Here is a 19024-nt window from a genome sequence, read left to right as displayed (position 1 = left end):
TCCTACTTTATTTTTCTCCATTACACTTACCATCATCTGATGCACTAGGCCTGAGTGGTCCAATAGTGTGACCAAGCCACATGTGAAATGTGGCTAGTCCAAATTGACAAGTGCTGTAAGTGTAGATTACACCCCAGGTTTTGAATATTAAGTGTTAAAAAGGTAAAATATGTCATTAATAATTGTTTATATTGATTGCACATTGAAATGATAATATTTTGGATATGCTGGGTTGTAAAACATTGTGAAAATTAATTTTACTTGTTTCTTTTTACTTCTTAATGTGACTATTAGAAAATTTTAAATTACATATATGGCTTATGTTATATTTCTCCTGAACAGTGTTCTACTAGGCAATAAATAAATAATAGCTCTGTGTGTATGTGTGTATGTATGGATATGTACACACATATGTATATATCCATACACACACACATATCCCATTAGAATCCATGCTCATGAGGGTAGGTATTTTGTGTGTTTTGCTCACTGCTGTAGCTCTAATACCTAAAATACCATTCAGCACATAGGCTTTCAGTAGATATTTGTTGAATGAATGATCTCAGGGATACAAAAGGGGTTCTTAGGCTCTTGCAAATAAGAGTTTTCTTAGTAACATTTATGCCAGTTCCTAAAGGCTGAGCAAGCAGTGACCAGACCCGGCCCAGGGAGGGAAGAGGAAGGGGTCTTCAGAACTGAAGTTATGGATAGCCTCAGGCTCCTCATTTGCTCCTGTGTCCAGGCCTCTGTGGAAGTTAATGGAGTACTTTTATTCTTGATCAAAAACAACTTCATAAGCATGGGGTCAGGTTCTCAGAAGCAGTAAGCTTTTGGATGATAAAGAGATACCTTGTGTTCAACCAAAAGAATAAAATACTCCCTGGCAATTTTTGCAAATGAGATGAATTTTTGCAGATGAGATGAATTTACCGTACAAAGCACAAAGCAGCCCATTTTCCCACTCTAACTCTTGCCATTACCCTGATGAGTTCATGTGATTGTCTATGCTAACTTCTCTAGGTATTATTCCCCCAGGATTAAACCATGATAGAGATCTCCTATCATACTTTTATAGCCCAAGGAATCTATACTTATTACAACCATTAGCAGGTACATCTTAAAGAGAAGCCTGAAACACAGGAACTGGCCTCTCCACACACTGAGTGCATTAAAGGGGACTGTAGCCTTCCTTGCGGGGTCCCCACTGTCTGCCTCTTAAGCTCACAAACTCCACAGTGGGGCTGCTGAAGAAAAGATACCCTATTCCTGATGGCCAGGCACCAGTAGGGCTGTCAGCCACAGTGACATTGATGTGATTTCAGATACAGTTCTCATTGGTAAGTTACTAAAGGCATTACTCTGTCCATTCAATTTTATGTGTTGAGCTTACTGAGAATGAGATTTCCTGTTCTCTGTGTAGGTTCAGGCCACTGAAGTTCTGGATTAGTGCTTTAGTACCTGTAGGAGGGCTTCAGTGTGGTTGATTTCACTACTGTGTGGGCTTTGGAACCTAACCGATTTAGGTTAAAATCCTAACTCCACCACTTACTAAGTGGTTTGGGTGATTTATTTCTCTCTAAACTTTCTATATTAACCGTGTATATCCGATGCTCTGACTTCTGGGGCCTTACTGACCCCAGAGGGACTGCTCCTCCCAGGACTAGCAAATACCCAGAGCTATTAAACAGCTCACCCTCAAAGAGCATGCCTTTCATCACCAAACCAACCACTCCAGAGCCCATACCCCAACTATGTTCTTTAAAGGAATCTCATACTCTGGGACACTGTCCACCTACCTTAATCATTTCAGGGCCAGGTACCAGACTACTAGGGACAGTCCCTAGACCCCAGAGTCCACTAAAATTATTCAAACTAGCCAATTCTAAGCTTCCTTACTCTGCCTTGCCCATTGCTTCCCACAGAAACCACAATAAAAATTCTTGCCTACATGTTTTACCCCTTGTTCTCTCTGCCTCTTAAACCAACCCTGGTGCTTCCCTCTGTGGCCTTATAAGGCATGGCCTGCCCCCTCCTCTTGAGAGTTGTGAATAACAAACTATCTTTTCAATGGCCGTTGGTCCCATCTGTTAGCCTTACCATACCTGAATAATAATAAAACCTATATTTTAAAATATCTCCAATTCCTCATCTGGAAAATGAAGCCTGTATTCCCTGCCTTACAGAAGTGTATAAAGGATTAGCCAAAATTTATAAAAAAAAAAAAAAAAAAAAAAAAAAAACTAGCATAATACTTTGCAAATAATAGATACTTAATAAATGATTGCTGTCATCAACAAGGCACAAGCTATTATCTGAAACAGGGTAATTCTTACAAACATTTCAGAATTCTGAGATCATAGCTAGAACAGTAAATGCTTAGTTTATATGTTTCCAATTCTTTTTCGTTACAGAACCCAACTGTAAAAGATCTTATTGGCTTTGGTCTTCAGGTGGCCAAAGGCATGAAATATCTTGCAAGCAAAAAGTTTGTCCACAGAGATCTGGCTGCAAGAAACTGCATGTAAGTATAAGAATCTCTGTGCCCACAGTCTAAACTCAGTGAAAGGAAGAATCTGATTCCCACTGTTCAGGGCTAGTGAGGATGTTTTCTCTTCTCATGCAGAAGTCCTTTATTTCTGCTACAGTTGTAACACCGATGTGTAAGCACCAGGGATGTAGGTGGGGCTTTCAGGCTTCATGAAACAGAATTTAACAGGAATTCTCCAGAGGGGGTCTTAAACAGCTGTTATGTGCTCCTGCTTTTCTTTTTCCTTCCCACCCATAGCCCCCAGTGTTGTGGTTTCACACTGCATTAGTGTTTGGGAGGGAGAATTTGATCTTCAGCATGTTACAGTGAAAAGGAGAGGGCTGGTAACACAAATACCAACATATTGTAGCTTCCCGAGTGGATTTAGAGTCAGCCTGCAGAAACCCTACCAAAAATGGTATTTGAGAATGAATATACAAAGAACTTTATTTGTGTCTGGCTGCCTGAGCTGTGTAATACAACAGTCAACAGTTTGTAATTGATTCAGTGCTTTCCCTTACATAGCACTGATTCATGGCTTATGGTATGTGTGATTGAAAGAACTGTGCTATTAATTTCCTACCTTGGTTTTGGTCAGTGGAACAACATAAAAGCCAGCTTGAACAAAGCAAACATATCCTCAGATAGAAGAAATTGACTTTTGTTGAACCTTGCCGTTTTCCTAGATTCTTTCTGTGTGTGCTTTTTCTCTTTTATCTCACTGGTGAGACATATGAGCTGTAAGTGCTAGCCTAGCCCATTGAGAATGAAAAAGTAAACTAACAGTCCCCTGTCATATCTCCCCCATGAAACAGTATTGCTAATAAGTTGACAAGTGAAAATTAGTGATTGCTTTGAGTAGACAGCTGGCATACTTGATTTAGCAACCAAAGAAAGCTGGGAGAGTGGCCAGTTCACTACTTCTCCAGATCTACATTAAAGCAGAAAGGATTTTCTTATGCCACATCATTCATAATCTCTTTCCTTCGCCTGTTGAATTTGAAATGTAAACGTCAAGCATTTTTATTCAAGAATTCCATTGTAATTTAGTGCTAGTCAATACAGGCCAGACCAAAGAAGTTCTCCCTGCAGAAGTTATGGATTTCAAATACTGAAGTCACTTGTTCTAATCTATAGATATTTAGCATCACTGTAAATTATTCTATTTCAGCCACCAGTAAATAATTTTTGTCCTTTCTGTAGGCTGGATGAAAAATTCACCGTCAAGGTTGCTGATTTTGGTCTTGCCAGAGACGTGTATGATAAAGAATACTATAGTGTACACAACAAAACAGGTGCAAAACTTCCAGTGAAGTGGATGGCTTTAGAAAGCCTGCAAACTCAGAAGTTTACCACCAAGTCAGATGTGGTAATGTATTGATCATCCTGACTTCCTCTTTTTCTTTCATACTCAACTTTTTCAGTAGTTTGATGGCCATTTAAGAAAAAAAAAAGGAAACTTTCAACACCACTAATTTCAGTATTCTTCATAAGTAAAAATGGGCTTGATTGCCCAGCAGGTACCTATAGTATGTTTTCATAAATTCATTCATTTATTCAAAAACATTTGTCCAGCAGAACAGCATGTTAGTATCTCAGGAAGCCTAGAGCTGAACCAGGTATGAACCTATCCTCCAGGAGCTTTTGCTCAGCCGGAAAGGGAAGGCATGTCTGTCAGTAACTTGCACAAAGTAGACTGGGATTAGTCCAACCACTCACAGCTCAAGGGCAGCAAGAATTCCACCTCTAAAAATCTGGAAGCTGTAACTGAGGCAGGTCTAGCAGTGAGGGCATTATCCCTGTGCTGAGCTAAAAATGTGCCCTCTCCGATTTGCAAAGGTCATTCTCTTCTCACAGAACATGCTTCTAACGGCAGGCACCTGAGCTCTGAGGGTGGGCGAGACACTCACCTGGGCAGCCAAATCTGCCCTTCCCTCTGGTGGAGGAGGTAAGTGCTTGAAATGAGCCTTAAAAGAGGATGGAATGGGCAAGAAATTAAAAATGCCAGTCCAGGTGAAGCAAAGAGGCAGGGAATTATACACATCTTTAAAGTTCTAAGGAAACAGTAAGCAGTGGTGATTTGGCAAAAATAGAAGACACAGAGGGAAGTTATGAAAATAAATTGAGAAAAATATTTTCACAGTAGATCATAGAGATCCTTGGAAAGCAAACTAGGGAGTCTGGAATTTATTCTCCAGCCATGTGGAAACACTAGAGTATAATCAGATTACACTACAGTCTTTCTTCATTCTGTAAGATGTTTTGAGAGGAGTGGGTGCAGGAAGACAAAGTGAGAGGTAGAACTTGAAATAATATAGAAACTGTAAGATCAAAAAAGAGACGGAAGGAAAGGCATCTCAGAAGTAGAATCAACAATATTTAGCAAGAAGTTGATGAATGTCAGAGCTGAGCAAAGTTACATAGTAGTGCAATTAGAGATAAGTGAAGCAGAGGAGCAAAAGGCGGTTTAGGAGGGAAAATACCAGTTGAGCCCAGAACATACTGAGTTTGACTTGGGAGTAGGACATGCAGGTGGAGAGGTATGTCAGGCAGTTGCAAATGTGGATCTGCAGCTCGTGCAACCTCTTTGGTTGTCTTAGTGAACTCGGACTGCCACAACAGAATACCATAGACTGGGCGGCTTAAACAACAGACATTTATTTCTCAGAGTTCTAGAGGCTGAAAGTGTAAGATCAGGGTGCCAGTATGGTCAGGTTGTGGTGAGCGCTCTCTTCCCAGCTTGCACGTGGCTGCCTTCTCACTATGCCTCATGCTGGGGAGAGAACAAGAGTAAGCTCTCTGATGTCTCTTCTTGTAAGGGCGCTAATCCCATCCTCATGACCTTATCTAAACCTAATTATCTTCCAAAGACCCCACCTTTAAATGCCATCAAAATGGGAGTTAGAGTTTCAACATAAGAATTTGGAAGGCAAAGCACAATTCAGTCCACAGCAGCGGTCAAAGCTGGAAATAGGCTTTTAGGGGTCCAAAAGCCTTTGTTCAGAGGACCCTATGTATATGAAGCAAGGGAGAAAAGCAGAGAGGTGGGAGACTGGAGGAAAATTAAGGTTTCAAGAAGAAATAGGATATGGTCCAGGCAGTCCACTACTACTCAGGAGGGGTTGAGAAGCTGAGTGACTTGAGTGATTTGGTCTAGAGTGTGCCAAGGAGCCTGGGTGTTGAATGGAGTAGAGAGTACTCATATTCTATTTGCCTTTAGTAAGTCAAGGGGACTGTGATATGTAGAGATAAAGAAACATTAACATCTCAGTCCTTGAGGATAAAAACGGAAAAAGGGAAAAGTGTAAACTGGTAACATCAACAAACAAGGTGAACAGAAAATAATGTTAATGGAAGGCATAGACTGCAAAAGAGAAGAGTTGGCAGCTATTAAGATATAAGAGGGGACAGGGATCTGAGTGTGGCATTAGGAGGCAAGAAGTCATCTACCCTCTTCCCCATGAGTCAGCAAGAGGGAGAGGTGTAGCCTCTATTGCTAAGAGTTCCTAAGACATTGTGGTCTTTAAGTGAAGGCAGAGTTTCAGTTCCTGAGGAAGTTAGGGCAACAGTAGAGAATAAATTGAGGGTGACATGGAGTTTGTTTTCAACAAGCAAGTTTATCACAGGATACGGTGGAAGGATGGGACTTTGGGGTGGGTGAGACTGATAAGAGGATGTGATAGCGCATGCTAGCGCTGAGTGCCTGGGATTCTGATCCTGAAAGACTCTGAAAAAGAAAAGATGAAAGAAGTGGGTGCTAGAGAGGTAGGCTGGGGACACGTGAGTGATGGTGGCAGGTGAAGGCATAAGGTAGGGAAAATTAATCCACCCTCCAAGATCATATATTTCATCCAGACTTGACTACCAGTAAGAACCAGAACCAACTCTTACAACTCAAAAAGAAGACAAAATAACCCAATTTTTTTTAATAGGCAAAAGATTTGAGTAGACATTTTACCAAGGAGATGTATGACTAGCTAGCTTATAAGCACATGGAAACATACGCCCACACAAAGACTTGTACATGAATTTTCACAGTTATTCATGATAGTGAAAAACCAGGAGCAATCTTAATGTCTGTCAGCTGGGAATGGATAAATAAAACATGGTGTATCTATACAATGAAATAATATGTTCAGTAATATAAAGGAACCACTGATGCATGCAGCAACATGGATAAACCTCAGAAACATTATGTCAGGTGAAAGAAGGTAGATTCAAAAAGATTATACGTTGAGTGATTCCATTTATATGAAATTTCTAAAATTGACACAACATTGTAGTCTGACTATACCTCAATAAAAAAAGTAAAAACAAACAAACAAAAAAAGAAATTTCTAAAAGGAGGCAAAGAATAGAGACAGAAGAGATCGGTGGTTGCCTAGAACTGAAGGGGGAGCAAAGATTGACTATCAACAGGCATGAGAGAACATTCTGGGGTGTTGGAATGGATCTAAAACTGAATGGTGATTGTGATGATAGCTACACAACTATATAAATTTATTAAACATTATCAACTCTACACTTACAGTTGGCAATTTTGTGATATGTAAATCATACCTCAGCAAAGTTATTAAAACAAAACAAAATGACCCTGTTGAAATGTTGGATGTTCAAAGCAAGAGTTGGGATTCTGAGTTTTTTGACTACCCTGCACACACCACTACTTCCACAAAAATGCACAACAAGGAGGCCAGCACTTCTTGTACAGCAACTGTCACTCAGATACTTAACTGGAAATTTACAGAGGCTTCTGTAAGTAGGAAGTGCTAAGTCCCTCTCATTGAAAGATGCTGTACTGTACTACATAAAGGGTGAACCTTTATGTAATTCAAGTGCTGCTTGGCAAATGGTTATTGATTGCATGGATAAATATGCATAAAGTTTCATTTCCAGGACAGCACAATCTTCTAAATGTTGACATGGAACATTTCCAAAAGCATGTAATGAATTGTATGTATGTTGAGACCTCCAAGCAAAAGCTTACTTGCTTGTAGAAAGATCTACTTTCTTGCGAATGCCCAGATGGAGTTCAGCCAAAATCTGAATACTCCTGAAGCCCTTTCAAACAAAATGGGAGTGTCACTGTACCTGCAATTACTCATACCCAGTATTGCAGTGTTTCACTCTTAGCACGAGTGCTTCCGTTAAAGTCAGTACTGACTCCTCAGTCATTCAGCCGGCTGGCTTTTCTATCCTGCTTCATCATTTTGCAGAATTTAACACTGTCAACCACTCCTCCCCTCTTGAAATTTCCTCCTCCTTTGGTTTTAGGGAGACTGTACCATCCAGTTTTCCTCCTGCTTTTAGGCTGTGTTTTCTTTACCTTAACAGCTTCTCTTTCTTCTCTCACAACCTACTGTCCCCCAGGAGTCTGGTCTTCAGGTGTGAGCCTCTCTCAAAAATTTCAACCATTCCCATCAACAGTCACCTTTGAATCTCTCTTCCTAGATGTTTTCATCAGCATCACAAATTTTAGATGTTCAAATTCTCTTCCTGCCAACTGTCAATGCATTACTTCTGTATTTCTGTTAATGGTATCAGCATTATGCAATATAACAGCTCTTCACCCTTTTTATGTGCAGTTCTTCAAGTTTTGAAGGTGGCTTACAGTTGTATGATCACCACCACCACAACCAGGATATGGAAAAGATCCAGCATGCCAGAGAATTCCCTTGTGCCTCTTTGTAGTCAACCCCTGTCCTAACCCTAGGACCTGGAAACCACTTCTTTGTTTTCTGTAGCTATAGTTTTACCTTTTCTAGAACCCATATAAATAGAATCATAGTAAATTGCCTTTGAATCTGTCTCCTTCACTTAGCACAATGCATTTGAGAGGTATCAGTAATATCAATGTATCAGTAGTTATTCCCTTTTTATTGTTGTAAAAAAAACATATAAAATTGACTATCTTAACCATTTTAAGTGTACAGTAGTGTTAGCTATATGCATATTGCTGTGCAACTGATATCTAGAACTTCTTCATCTTGCAAAAGTGAAACTCAGTGTCCACTAAACTACTCCCAATTTCCCCCTTCCCCAGCCTCTCTAGCAACCATTATTCTACTTCTGTTTCTAAGAGTTTGACTACTTTAGATACCTCATTATGAGTGAAATCATATAGTATTTGTCTTTTCATGATTGGTTTATTTCATTTAGTACAATGTTCTCAAGTTTCATCCATGTTGTAGCATATGATAGGATTTCCTTTTTTAAGGCTAAGTAATATTCCATTGTATGTATAACCACATTTTCTTCATCCATGTATCTGTCAGTGGATATTTAGGTTGCTTCCATCTCTTGGCTATTGTGAATAATGTTGCTATAAACATGGGTGTGCAAGTATCTTTTCTGGATACTGACTTAGTTTCCTTTGACTATATACCCAGAAGTAGGATTGTTGGATCCTAGGGCAATTATATTTTGAATTTGTGAGGACCCTCCATACTGTTTTTCATAGCAGAGTAATTCATTCCTTTTTATTCCTGAGTAGTATTCTATTATGCAGATATTCAACATTTTGTTTATCCATTCACCATTTGAAGGACATTTGAGTTCTTTTCAGTTTTAGGCAATTGCTTATGTATATTATAACTGCTGTAACATTTACTTAAAGGTTTTTGTGTGAACATAATTTTTATTTATTTTGGATAGATATCTAAAAGTAGGATTACTGGGTTATAAGTTAAGAGTATGTTTAACTTTATGAGAAACTGCCAACTGTTCCACAGGGGCTGTATCACTTTGTGTTCCAGGCAGTAATATGTGAGAGTTCTGGTTGTTCAGCATCCTCAGCAGCACTTACCATTGTTAGTTTGTGGGATTTTAGCCATTCTAATAGGTTGTGGTGGTGTCTCATTTTCTTTTTAATCTGTGTTTCCCAAATAACGAAATGATGTTAATCATTGTTTCATGTGCCTATTTGCTATCCCTATTCCTCCTTTTGTGAAATGTCTACTCATATCTTTTCCTCATTTTTTTGAATTTTTAGAATTTATTTTCTGGCCTATTTTAAATTGGTTTTTTTTTAATTATTGAATCTTTCATATATTCTGGATACAGGTGTATGTTATCAGATAGTGTTTTTACAAATAGATTGTTCTTGCCTTTTCATTTTTTAGTGGTATCTTTCAAAGAGAAGAAGTTTTAAATTTTATTGAAAATGTAATCAATTTACCAGCTGTTAAATTTTGTCAATTTATCCAATTTTTTTTAATCAATTGTGTTTTTTCACAAATTGTGTTGTACTCAACTTAGCTACTATTGAATGCTTAAATTTGTCTGTGTCTATTCCTGGATTGCCTCAACAGTGTGCCTTTCTATCACTTTTAATAGCGTGTAACAATCTCTCACATCTAGTAACTGCTTTGATCTTCACCTTTGATAAAGCTCGGTAGAGATTCTTCAGGTGACCTCATTGCTGGTGCTCAGATGTTCAGAAAGGCTCAACCATTCACACAATAAGCATGAATAGCAGAGCTCTCCTGTCTTGAAACTAAAGCTGACTTGTTTCCATCACTCTCAATGCACGGGCATTGTACACCCCCGTCTCCCTCTGTCTGCCTCTCCCCTTCTCTCTCCCTCCCTCTCATCCCTCTCAGGGCTCCCCCAATCCCCTACCCCCCAAGCCTCGCTCTTCTGGGTCAGCACCACTCTCCCCCTGCACTGCCCCTGCCCCCACTATCCTGTCAGTCCACTCTGTCCAGAGGTGTTTGGAATGCAGACAGTTCATTGCTTTTCCTGGAAACTGCCTCCCTCTCACCTCTTCTGTCCCTTGAGTCCTCCAACCCTCCTCTGATATCCAGTAATTGTCTAAGTTCTGTAATTCCTCATGAGTTTATACAGCTCTTCCTCCCTTTTTGCAGATTTGCCTCTAGACATCCTATAGCCTAGGCTGTCCCTTAGGGAGACCTGATCACATACAAGTAATCAGCCTCTCAGAACTTTGGTTTCTTCATCCTTAAAGCATCTACAAAACCAATTACATTACAGGGTTGTTACAAGGATTGAATAAGACAATCTTTTTTTAAAGGGCATGACGCCCCCCCATGCTAGGTGCATTCTCTGACACGTACTCTCTCCCACTGCTCTAATTCAGGAGTTCAGTCTCCTAAGGTTCCGTGTTGCCTGCACACAGTAGCAGCCCTCACCTACTCCTGTTCAGAAACCTCCTAACTGGTCTCGGTTTTGTGGGTGGGCTTCCACTGTTTGTCTAAAGCACAGTGTTTACAGATGGAATCTCTTTGAGCTCAACCCCAGTTGTGTCCCATCAGTTTCAGTTTAACCCCCGTTCAACATTCAAAAACCTCCACAGCATGGTCCCCTTTCAACCTTATCTATCCCTCGTCCCTTCCTCTACTCTACACATCAAGCCAAGCAACTTCTTGTCCTTATGGTTAAAAAAAAAAAAAGAGTACTCTCACCTTGGGCCCCCTCCTTCCGTCCAGAACATTCTTTCTGCCCTTGCAATACATGTATCTATAAAACAAATTCTCCCTGTTCCTCGAAACCCGCTATACTGTCACTTTCTTCCTGGAGCCTTTCTCAGCACCCCACTATTATCCCTTTGCCTTTTCACAACATTTGTACCTCTTTTCTATAATTGCTCTATATCAGAGTTATTAGATCTTATTGTTCTGCATGACAGTTAAATGCATAATACTCAACCCTGTTAAATCAGCCTTGCGGCCTTGCTAGTAACTTCGTCAGTAACCTACTTGTGCATCATCAAGGGTCAGTAGATACTTGTTAAATTGGTTTAAATTCTAATGCAAATTCTGTAACTTGGAGGTTAACACAATGCAGTTGTCAGAAATGACTCAAGATTTTCAGGCTTTGAAAACTTCTGTTTTGAAAGGCTGCAGAAGAAGCAAAGTTATCTAGTGCCCACTTGGGAAGGAGTTTGTTTTCTCTGTTTGGATCAAGGAACCTTAAAGGGTTCTTGCACTTGGGCAAAAGGGAAAAGTCATTAATGGAGATTTGTATCACCAACTACAGTGTCCACCTGGTTTCTTTCTTTCAGAAACACATGCTTTATTCTCCTTCTTGCTGAGTATTATGAGCTACACTTGCTTCTCAGCATTATGTTTTCCTACTTTGCCTGTCTGGTCTTTATTCTCTTTCTCCTCTAAGCTGCTTTTTTCTCAGGACCTCATTTCTGCCCTATGCTTCTTAGTCTGTGAGTGTCCTGGAAGGATTACTGTGGGAGAACTGATTTCCTGGGTCCTCCACCGGGGGTGGGGGAGGCTGACCCACAGAGTAACCTGACTTACTCTCATTGTGTCATTCTCACCTTGGCACACGTCCAGGGCCAGATAATGTGTATGACCTGATCTGTTCCGAGTATAGTGCTTTAAATCAAGAAATTGCATATTAAGTGAAGTGTAATAAACCAAGCAATACCCAAGAGTCAGGAATTCTTTAATTTATCCCAGGGTGAATTCAGATTTATTGGGGAAATTTTTAGCAAATCAGTCAACCTCTCTGTGTCCTTGTGATGGTCTTATAAAGTACTGTGACAGCTGTTTTATATTAATCTCCTCCTTTAACATTTTCGGAATACAGTTATTTTATTGAAATTCTTTCAGTAGAGAGCCTGGATGCCTAGCAGTTTCATTACTTCTGATTTTTAATATGGAGTTTTACTTTTATTGACTTAGACCGTCTCTTTTAACATTAAGGAGCATTTACATACATTTGGAAATCCCACAAATTTGAATTTTGGAAGTCTTGGCTTCTTCTTTTACTAATAATCTATAATTGTAGTGAAGCTACTGGAAAAAAGAAGGATAGAAACATGTTAATGCTTTGACCCTATAAGACAGAACTTGGCAAATGTGCTGTACTATTGATGGCATCTTAATTCTCATGTGGACTTCAGATATTCTTTTTGAAAACTTACATTTACTTGTAATCTAAACTTTATCCAATTCTGATTTAAACAAGTCATGAAATATATAGCTTACTAATTTCCCTTAAGGAAAACTTTGCCCAAAACAGCAATAGTATTGAATACACTAAACCAAGTTTAGTTATGGAGGCCTACTCATCACCTTTCATATTTGCGAGGTCACACTTCCCTCACCTGGATTCTCCCTTCCCTTGTTTGATCAGTGGTCCTTTGGCGTGCTCCTCTGGGAACTGATGACAAGAGGAGCACCACCTTATCCGGACGTCAACACCTTTGATATAACAGTTTACTTGTTGCAAGGCAGAAGGCTCCTGCAACCCGAATACTGCCCAGATCCCTTGTAAGTAAAAAATTCCGACAGAATCTTCTGTAGCTCTTATATTCTTTACTTTTACAGAAATGCATGCCTTCCAAGGTCCTCACAGCACTGCTTTCTTTCTGAAACAGGTATGAAGTGATGCTGAAATGCTGGCACCCTAAAGCTGAGCTGCGCCCATCCTTTTCAGAATTGGTCTCCAGGATATCAGCGATATTCTCCACTTTCATTGGGGAGCACTACGTCCATGTGAACGCTACTTACGTGAATGTCAAGTGTGTCGCCCCATATCCTTCTCTGTTGTCCCCACAAGAGCATGTCAATGGCGAGGGGGACACATGATGGATGGACGCATCTGCACCACTGGCCCCTTCTGAGAAACATCATCCAAACAACAGTCCACACGCTGTCCAATATTTTTTTCACTGCCTCGCCACTGAAAGGCCACCAGATATTTTTTGCTTTTGCCAAAGTTGCACTATTATAGGACCTTCTATTGTTATTTAAAATGACTGGACTCTAATAAATTTCTCATTTGACAAAGCATCAGAGGTAGACACTTGGTCCCACAGGCCAGTGACCAACAGCAGTCCCACAGCTATGATGACGCTCCTGACAAAACCTGAATGCTGGGTTGAACTTAAAAATCGGAATCCCATCTGATTCCTACAAGGAACTGAAGTAATGAATTTTTGAAGACTTCTTGATCACAGAAAATTCAGAAAAAGTGGTAATGTCCAGGACAGACATGGCAGCCCCAGGACCAGGCCACTCATTTAAAATTAAAGTGTTTCAAAGAACTTTTATATGTTGTGTGGTCACTAACATTTTCCATTACTGATGTCATTTGCCCATTGGGTAAACATTCCCTTTTAAATTTTTGCCTACACATTCCTTTTATTGGAGAACTACCCATGGACAACACAGTCAACGTTTCAAAACACCAGGGCGTGAAATGTGTTTATAAATGAGTAGGAATATTTACATATTGTACATAGACAACATTAGGTTTTCATAAAATATCTTAGCTACAATGAAATATTTAATTGTCATTTAAAAAACCAACTGAGAATGTTGCTATTCTGATCTGAATGTGGACATTTAGATGTTTTGTCTGATTTTTTTTTAATGACGACTCTGGAAATAAAACAAGTAATTTGTGATGATAAATGTCTTTAAAGGTAATGCAGCATGTTTTTAAAGCTGAATACATCCAACTGAAAGTTTCATTGGTTCCAATCAGGACTCATAAAGGAGCGATGGACTGGAAATATTAGCCTCTTTCTCAGGTGGCAGCTTCCACCCCACAATTAGAGACAATTTTGCATTAGGACATGTGTTTTTTTAAGCAAAAAAGGTGATTGAAAGTTCTGGCCATTTCACCTGGATGAACAGTTACTCTGGTCAGGACTTTTGTGATGTTTTTGTTCTGTGAGATTTTGTGCTTACTACTGTATAATGCATGTGGCACAGGATACTCTTAACTGGTTTTGTCGATGTAAACATTTAAAGTATTATATTTTTATAAAAATGTTTATTTTTAATGATATAAGAAAACTTTTGTTAGGCCACAAAAATACTGCACTGTGAACATTTCAGAAAAGGTATGTCAGACTTGGATTAATCACAGCATGATTTTAAATGGCTGTAAATAGTGATAAGGAAATGTACTGACAGCCAGTACACCCCACCCTCATTACATCACCAGGACTTGAAGCCAGGGGTTAACACAGCAAGCTATAAAGATGGTGTGTTACACTAAAAATCCAATAGTAGAGTTGGGCTATTGTTGCAAGAGAGTGATTACAACCAAAAGCTCTTTGACACTGGTGCAACTTACCAGAAGACACAAGGAATTGTACTGCAGAGACATTCCAATACAGATACTACAATTTCAGAAGTGTGAAGAGTAATACTAATTCACAGAATATTGTAAGTGATGGATGAGGAGGAAAAAAATCTGCTCTGTAGAAAGAAATAACCGTCTCTGCTGATGTCAATAGAACAGTGAATATATCAAGAATAGAGCTTATGGAAACAACCCACCAACAAGACTGCACACCTGTATATATGCCTGAGAAAGCTACAATGTGAAATCATGTTTGCTATTTATAAACATGTCCTTAGGTTAACGTGTCTGGACAGATTATGAGAGTAAGTGATTCTTCTAAGAATTAAATACTTGTCACTGCCTATACCTGCAGTTGAGCTGAATGGTACTTTGTATGTTAATAGTTGTTGTTCTGATAAATCATACAATTAAAGTGATGTATCATCTTGTACACTGAGAGTTGGTTATTGCTAGTCATGCTTGATCACCGACTGGATTTACATAATGACAAAGGAAGCCTAAGATTGATTTCACCTGCCTGCAGCAAGGCATCCATTTGTGAGAGCATTAGTCAAGTTAATGCATGGGCACCTAAAAGAATTTGCATCCTTGAATCTCAGAAGCCTCTGTCTTTCTAAGGGTGGTTTGTCCTGAGCTGCCGAATTACCTGGCGTTTCCCTGACAATCTTTCAACTGCTGGAACTTCTACTTCAACGTGATGCTCTTCTCCAGCGAGGTGCATCCTTGGACTGGAAGATATAACAATAGAACTGCAACCCCACAGTTGGCAGAGATACCTAATTGGGAGTTGGAGGAGAGAGGCTTTCTTATGCCCTTAAAACTACCCTTTTCATCTACACAGGTACCCACTGTTCAGGAGCCCCCAGGGACTAGAGAAATTACCTTCAGGTTATCTCCAGGAGTATTCTTGTAATGATAAGGGACTTCAAAGGTGGTATTTCAGTATCTAAGAATCATGTGGCACTCTGGGTCAATCTGATTTTTTTTAAAAGGGCCTAAGTTTAAACCAGTGCCTACAAAATGGGGGGGGGGGGGGCGGGGAGGCCTGACTCTTTACTGAGAGAGAATTTAATGCCTCTACCCAGTCAAACTCCCTCCCAGCCAAGAGATGCATTTCCATAGAAAGGTCATTCAGACCGCATGCCGCTGAAAGACACAAACCTGCTAAGTATCTGGCACTTAGTAGATCCTCAGATAGTTGCTCAACTGAGACAGGATTTTCTTGTTCTCAATCAATTACTTTAAACCACCACAGATACAGTTATCTGTGTAGCTTGCATGATGTTTGGTGAACCACTGACATGGGGGGTGGAAGGGATCTTTCTAGACAAAGAGGGGTAAAAAGATAACCCTCTGCAAAGTTTTGCTTAATGCTCTGAATTTTTAATTACCACAGGATTTCTCACATCACAATGCAGGCATTAATTATATCTTTGCTTTCTCTGACCTACACCAGAAATTGCATCCTTAAAGAAATATGGAGAAGGAATATAAAACCTATACAAGCACATTGAATGTTTGAATACTGACATCTTGCAATGTTAATTTATCCAATTTACTTCGGGATACATGTTAACATTATATAAAAGACACTAATTAGTATTTCATTTAATTCCACTAATATTTTGTGAGTATCAACATATGTCAGGCCTTGTGCTAGGCAATGAGGATTCAAAGATAAACAGTCTCTCCCACCCCAAGGAATTCAATTGAAGAGACAAACAAAATTATACAACTGGTGAATATTAGAACTGCATTTCTTAGATCTGTAAGCTATCTTGAAGAAGCTTCATAGTTTATAACTGGAAGTTTGTAGCTTTTGACCCCCTCACCCATTTCTTTCACCCCATTCCCTCTGGCTACCACCAGTCTGTTTTCTGTATCTATGAGCTTTTTTGTGGTTTGGTGTTTGGGGGTTTTTTTTTAGATTCCACATATAAGTAAGATCATATGGTATTTGTCTTTCTCTGACTTATTTCACTTAGCATAATGACCTCAAGTTCCACCCATGTTGTAGCAAATGGCAGGATGTCCTTTTTTAATGGCTGAATAATACTTATATTCATATATATGTGTGTGTGTGTGTACCATATTTTTTTATCCATTCATTCACCCATGGACACTTAGATTGTTTTCATGTCTTGGCTATTGTAAATAATGCTGCAGTGAACATGGGAGTGCATACATCTCATTGAGTTAGAGTTTTTATTCACTTCAGATAAATGTCCAGAAGTGGAATTGCTGGACTGTATGGTAGTTGTATTTTTTTAATTTTTTGAGGAATCTTTATACTGTTTTCCAAGTAGCTGCACCAATTTACATTCCCAGTGGGGCACAAGGGTTTCTTTTTCTCTGCATCTTCACCAGCATTTGTTATTCTTGTCTTTTTTCCCCACTTGTCTTTTTGATAATAGCCATCCTAACAGGTGTGAGGTGACATCTCATTGTGGTTTTGATTTGTATTTCTCTGATGATTAGTGATGCTGAACATCTTTTTATATACCTGTTGGCCATCTGTATGCCTGTTGACTATTTATATGTCTTCTTTAGGAAAATGTCTATTCAGATCTTCTGCCTAATTTTTAATCGGATTGTTATTTTGCTGAGTTGTGTGAGTTCTTTATATATTTTGGATATAACTCATTATCAGATATATTTTTTGCAAATGTTTTCTCCCATTCAGAGAAATGACTTTTCTCTGACTTTCCACTTTTATTGATGGTGTCCTTTGCTATGCAGAAGTTTTTTTAATTTGATCCAGTCCCACTTGTTTATTTTTGCTTTTGCTGCCTTTGCTTTAGGTGTCAGACTCCATAAATTATCACTAAGACGTATGTCAAGGAGCTTACAACCTATGTTTTCTTACAAGAGTTTTATATTTTCAGGTCTTACATTCTCATATTTAATCCATTTTGAATTGTTTTTTGTGAATGGTGCAAGATAGTGGTCCAGTTTCATTCTTTTCCAAGTGATGTCCAATTTTCCCAATATCATTTATTGAAAAAAACGGTACTTTCCCCATGTATATTCTTGGCACTGTTGTTGTAAATTAGTTAACCATATATACGTGGGTTTATTTCTGGGATCTCTGTTCTGTTCCATTGATCTATATGTCTGGTTTTAGGCCAGTACTGTATTGTTTTGATTACTACAGCCTTGTAAAATAGTTTGAAATCAGGGAGGGCATCACAGTTTAAACATATTAAGTGAAGCCTTTTAGTGAAGCAAACGGATCAAGCTCTGACTTATCTTGGACTAAATACTGAATCTCTTTCAACCTAAGTTTCTTCTTCTGTCACTTACTACCTTCTGCACATAGTTGTACAGGGACTATAACATAGTGTGTAAAGTCACCTGGCACACCATACTTGCTCAATAATTGTGATGTTATTATCTTCAGTCTTAGTAGAAGCCCATGTAAATGTAGCCTGTAGTTGATGAAAAGGAAGTTAAGGCTGAAAGGAACCTTACAGATGTTTAAATAAAATTCATACCCCATCCTTCACCTCATACCTGCTTTATACGGTAGAAATAAATCTGTGATTCCACCTCGTCCTTGAGTATTGTTATGGGAGTATAGGTGGGGGACGAGAGGGTGACAAAACAATGACAGGATGGTGGCACCTTTCCTCTTAGTGCAGGATACCTGAAGGCTGTCCCATCTTGTTTCTCCAAACTCCCTACTATTCCTTTAATCACTTCTCCAATGACTAGTTTCCTTTTTTCTTTTTTAGCCCTCAGACTTAGAGTCCACAACAGATATGGGAAATAACAACCCATCTAAATTACAGGAAAGTTGCAGGAAGGCACAAGGACAGGAGTCCTGGTTCTTAGTATTCCTGTCTAGAGATTATTACTGTTCCTTGCTTTGTTCAAATGGATGGTTAATGATTATTCAGGCTCAGGAAAATTAGACAAAGTACAGTATTGTTATATGGTGTTATATGTTATGTGGTGTGTATTTGGAAGATAAGGAATACTTCATTAATATTATAATCCATTTGGATAACTAGACATACACAGCTGACTACACATACATGTAGGATGCACTCTTGTGGTGCTTTAGACAGTTTCAGGAGATAAGTATGCAGACATTATGCCCCAAAGGAAGAAATGCTTATTGCTTTTAGTTCCATAAAATGTTCTTCCTTTTCATACTTGACATTTTTCTTCAGGACTACCTCAATTTCCTATCTATCAAAAAATGGGAAAAAAAAACTTCAGTCATAAACCAGTGAAATATTTCAGTTGGTGAACTGAAGGTAATAAAACAGAGGCTTGCCCAAACTGTCCTTTGTTGTAAATTACACCAGAGGTCTAGATTACGTCAGCCAAAGCTATTGATCACAACACTGAGAGGTTTATAACTACTATTGACTTACCATGTGACCCTGGAGCAGAAATCTAGGAAAACTGCAA

The 19024-nt window shown here is 39.1% G+C and overlaps 1 protein-coding gene across 1 annotated transcript in view; it reads left to right on the top strand.

Annotated features, from left to right (window-relative positions):
- MET (MET proto-oncogene, receptor tyrosine kinase) overlaps positions 1-15041 on the top strand; it is a 106283-nt gene extending 91242 nt beyond the window's left edge. Inside the window, exons 18-21 of the mRNA XM_031455257.2 lie at positions 2412-2521; positions 3731-3896; positions 12641-12777; positions 12885-15041. Coding sequence (XP_031311117.1) covers positions 2412-2521; positions 3731-3896; positions 12641-12777; positions 12885-13095 — 624 coding nt within the window. The 3' untranslated portion in view covers positions 13096-15041. The remainder of the gene's footprint in view (positions 1-2411; positions 2522-3730; positions 3897-12640; positions 12778-12884) is intronic.
- The last annotated feature ends 3983 nt before the right edge of the window (positions 15042-19024 follow it).

This window comes from Camelus dromedarius, chromosome 7 (assembly GCF_036321535.1).
Source record: "Camelus dromedarius isolate mCamDro1 chromosome 7, mCamDro1.pat, whole genome shotgun sequence".
Taxonomy (NCBI): domain Eukaryota; kingdom Metazoa; phylum Chordata; class Mammalia; order Artiodactyla; family Camelidae; genus Camelus; species Camelus dromedarius.
The sequence above is the reverse complement of the archived record's forward strand: the minus strand, read 5'-3'. Positions and strand labels throughout refer to the sequence as shown.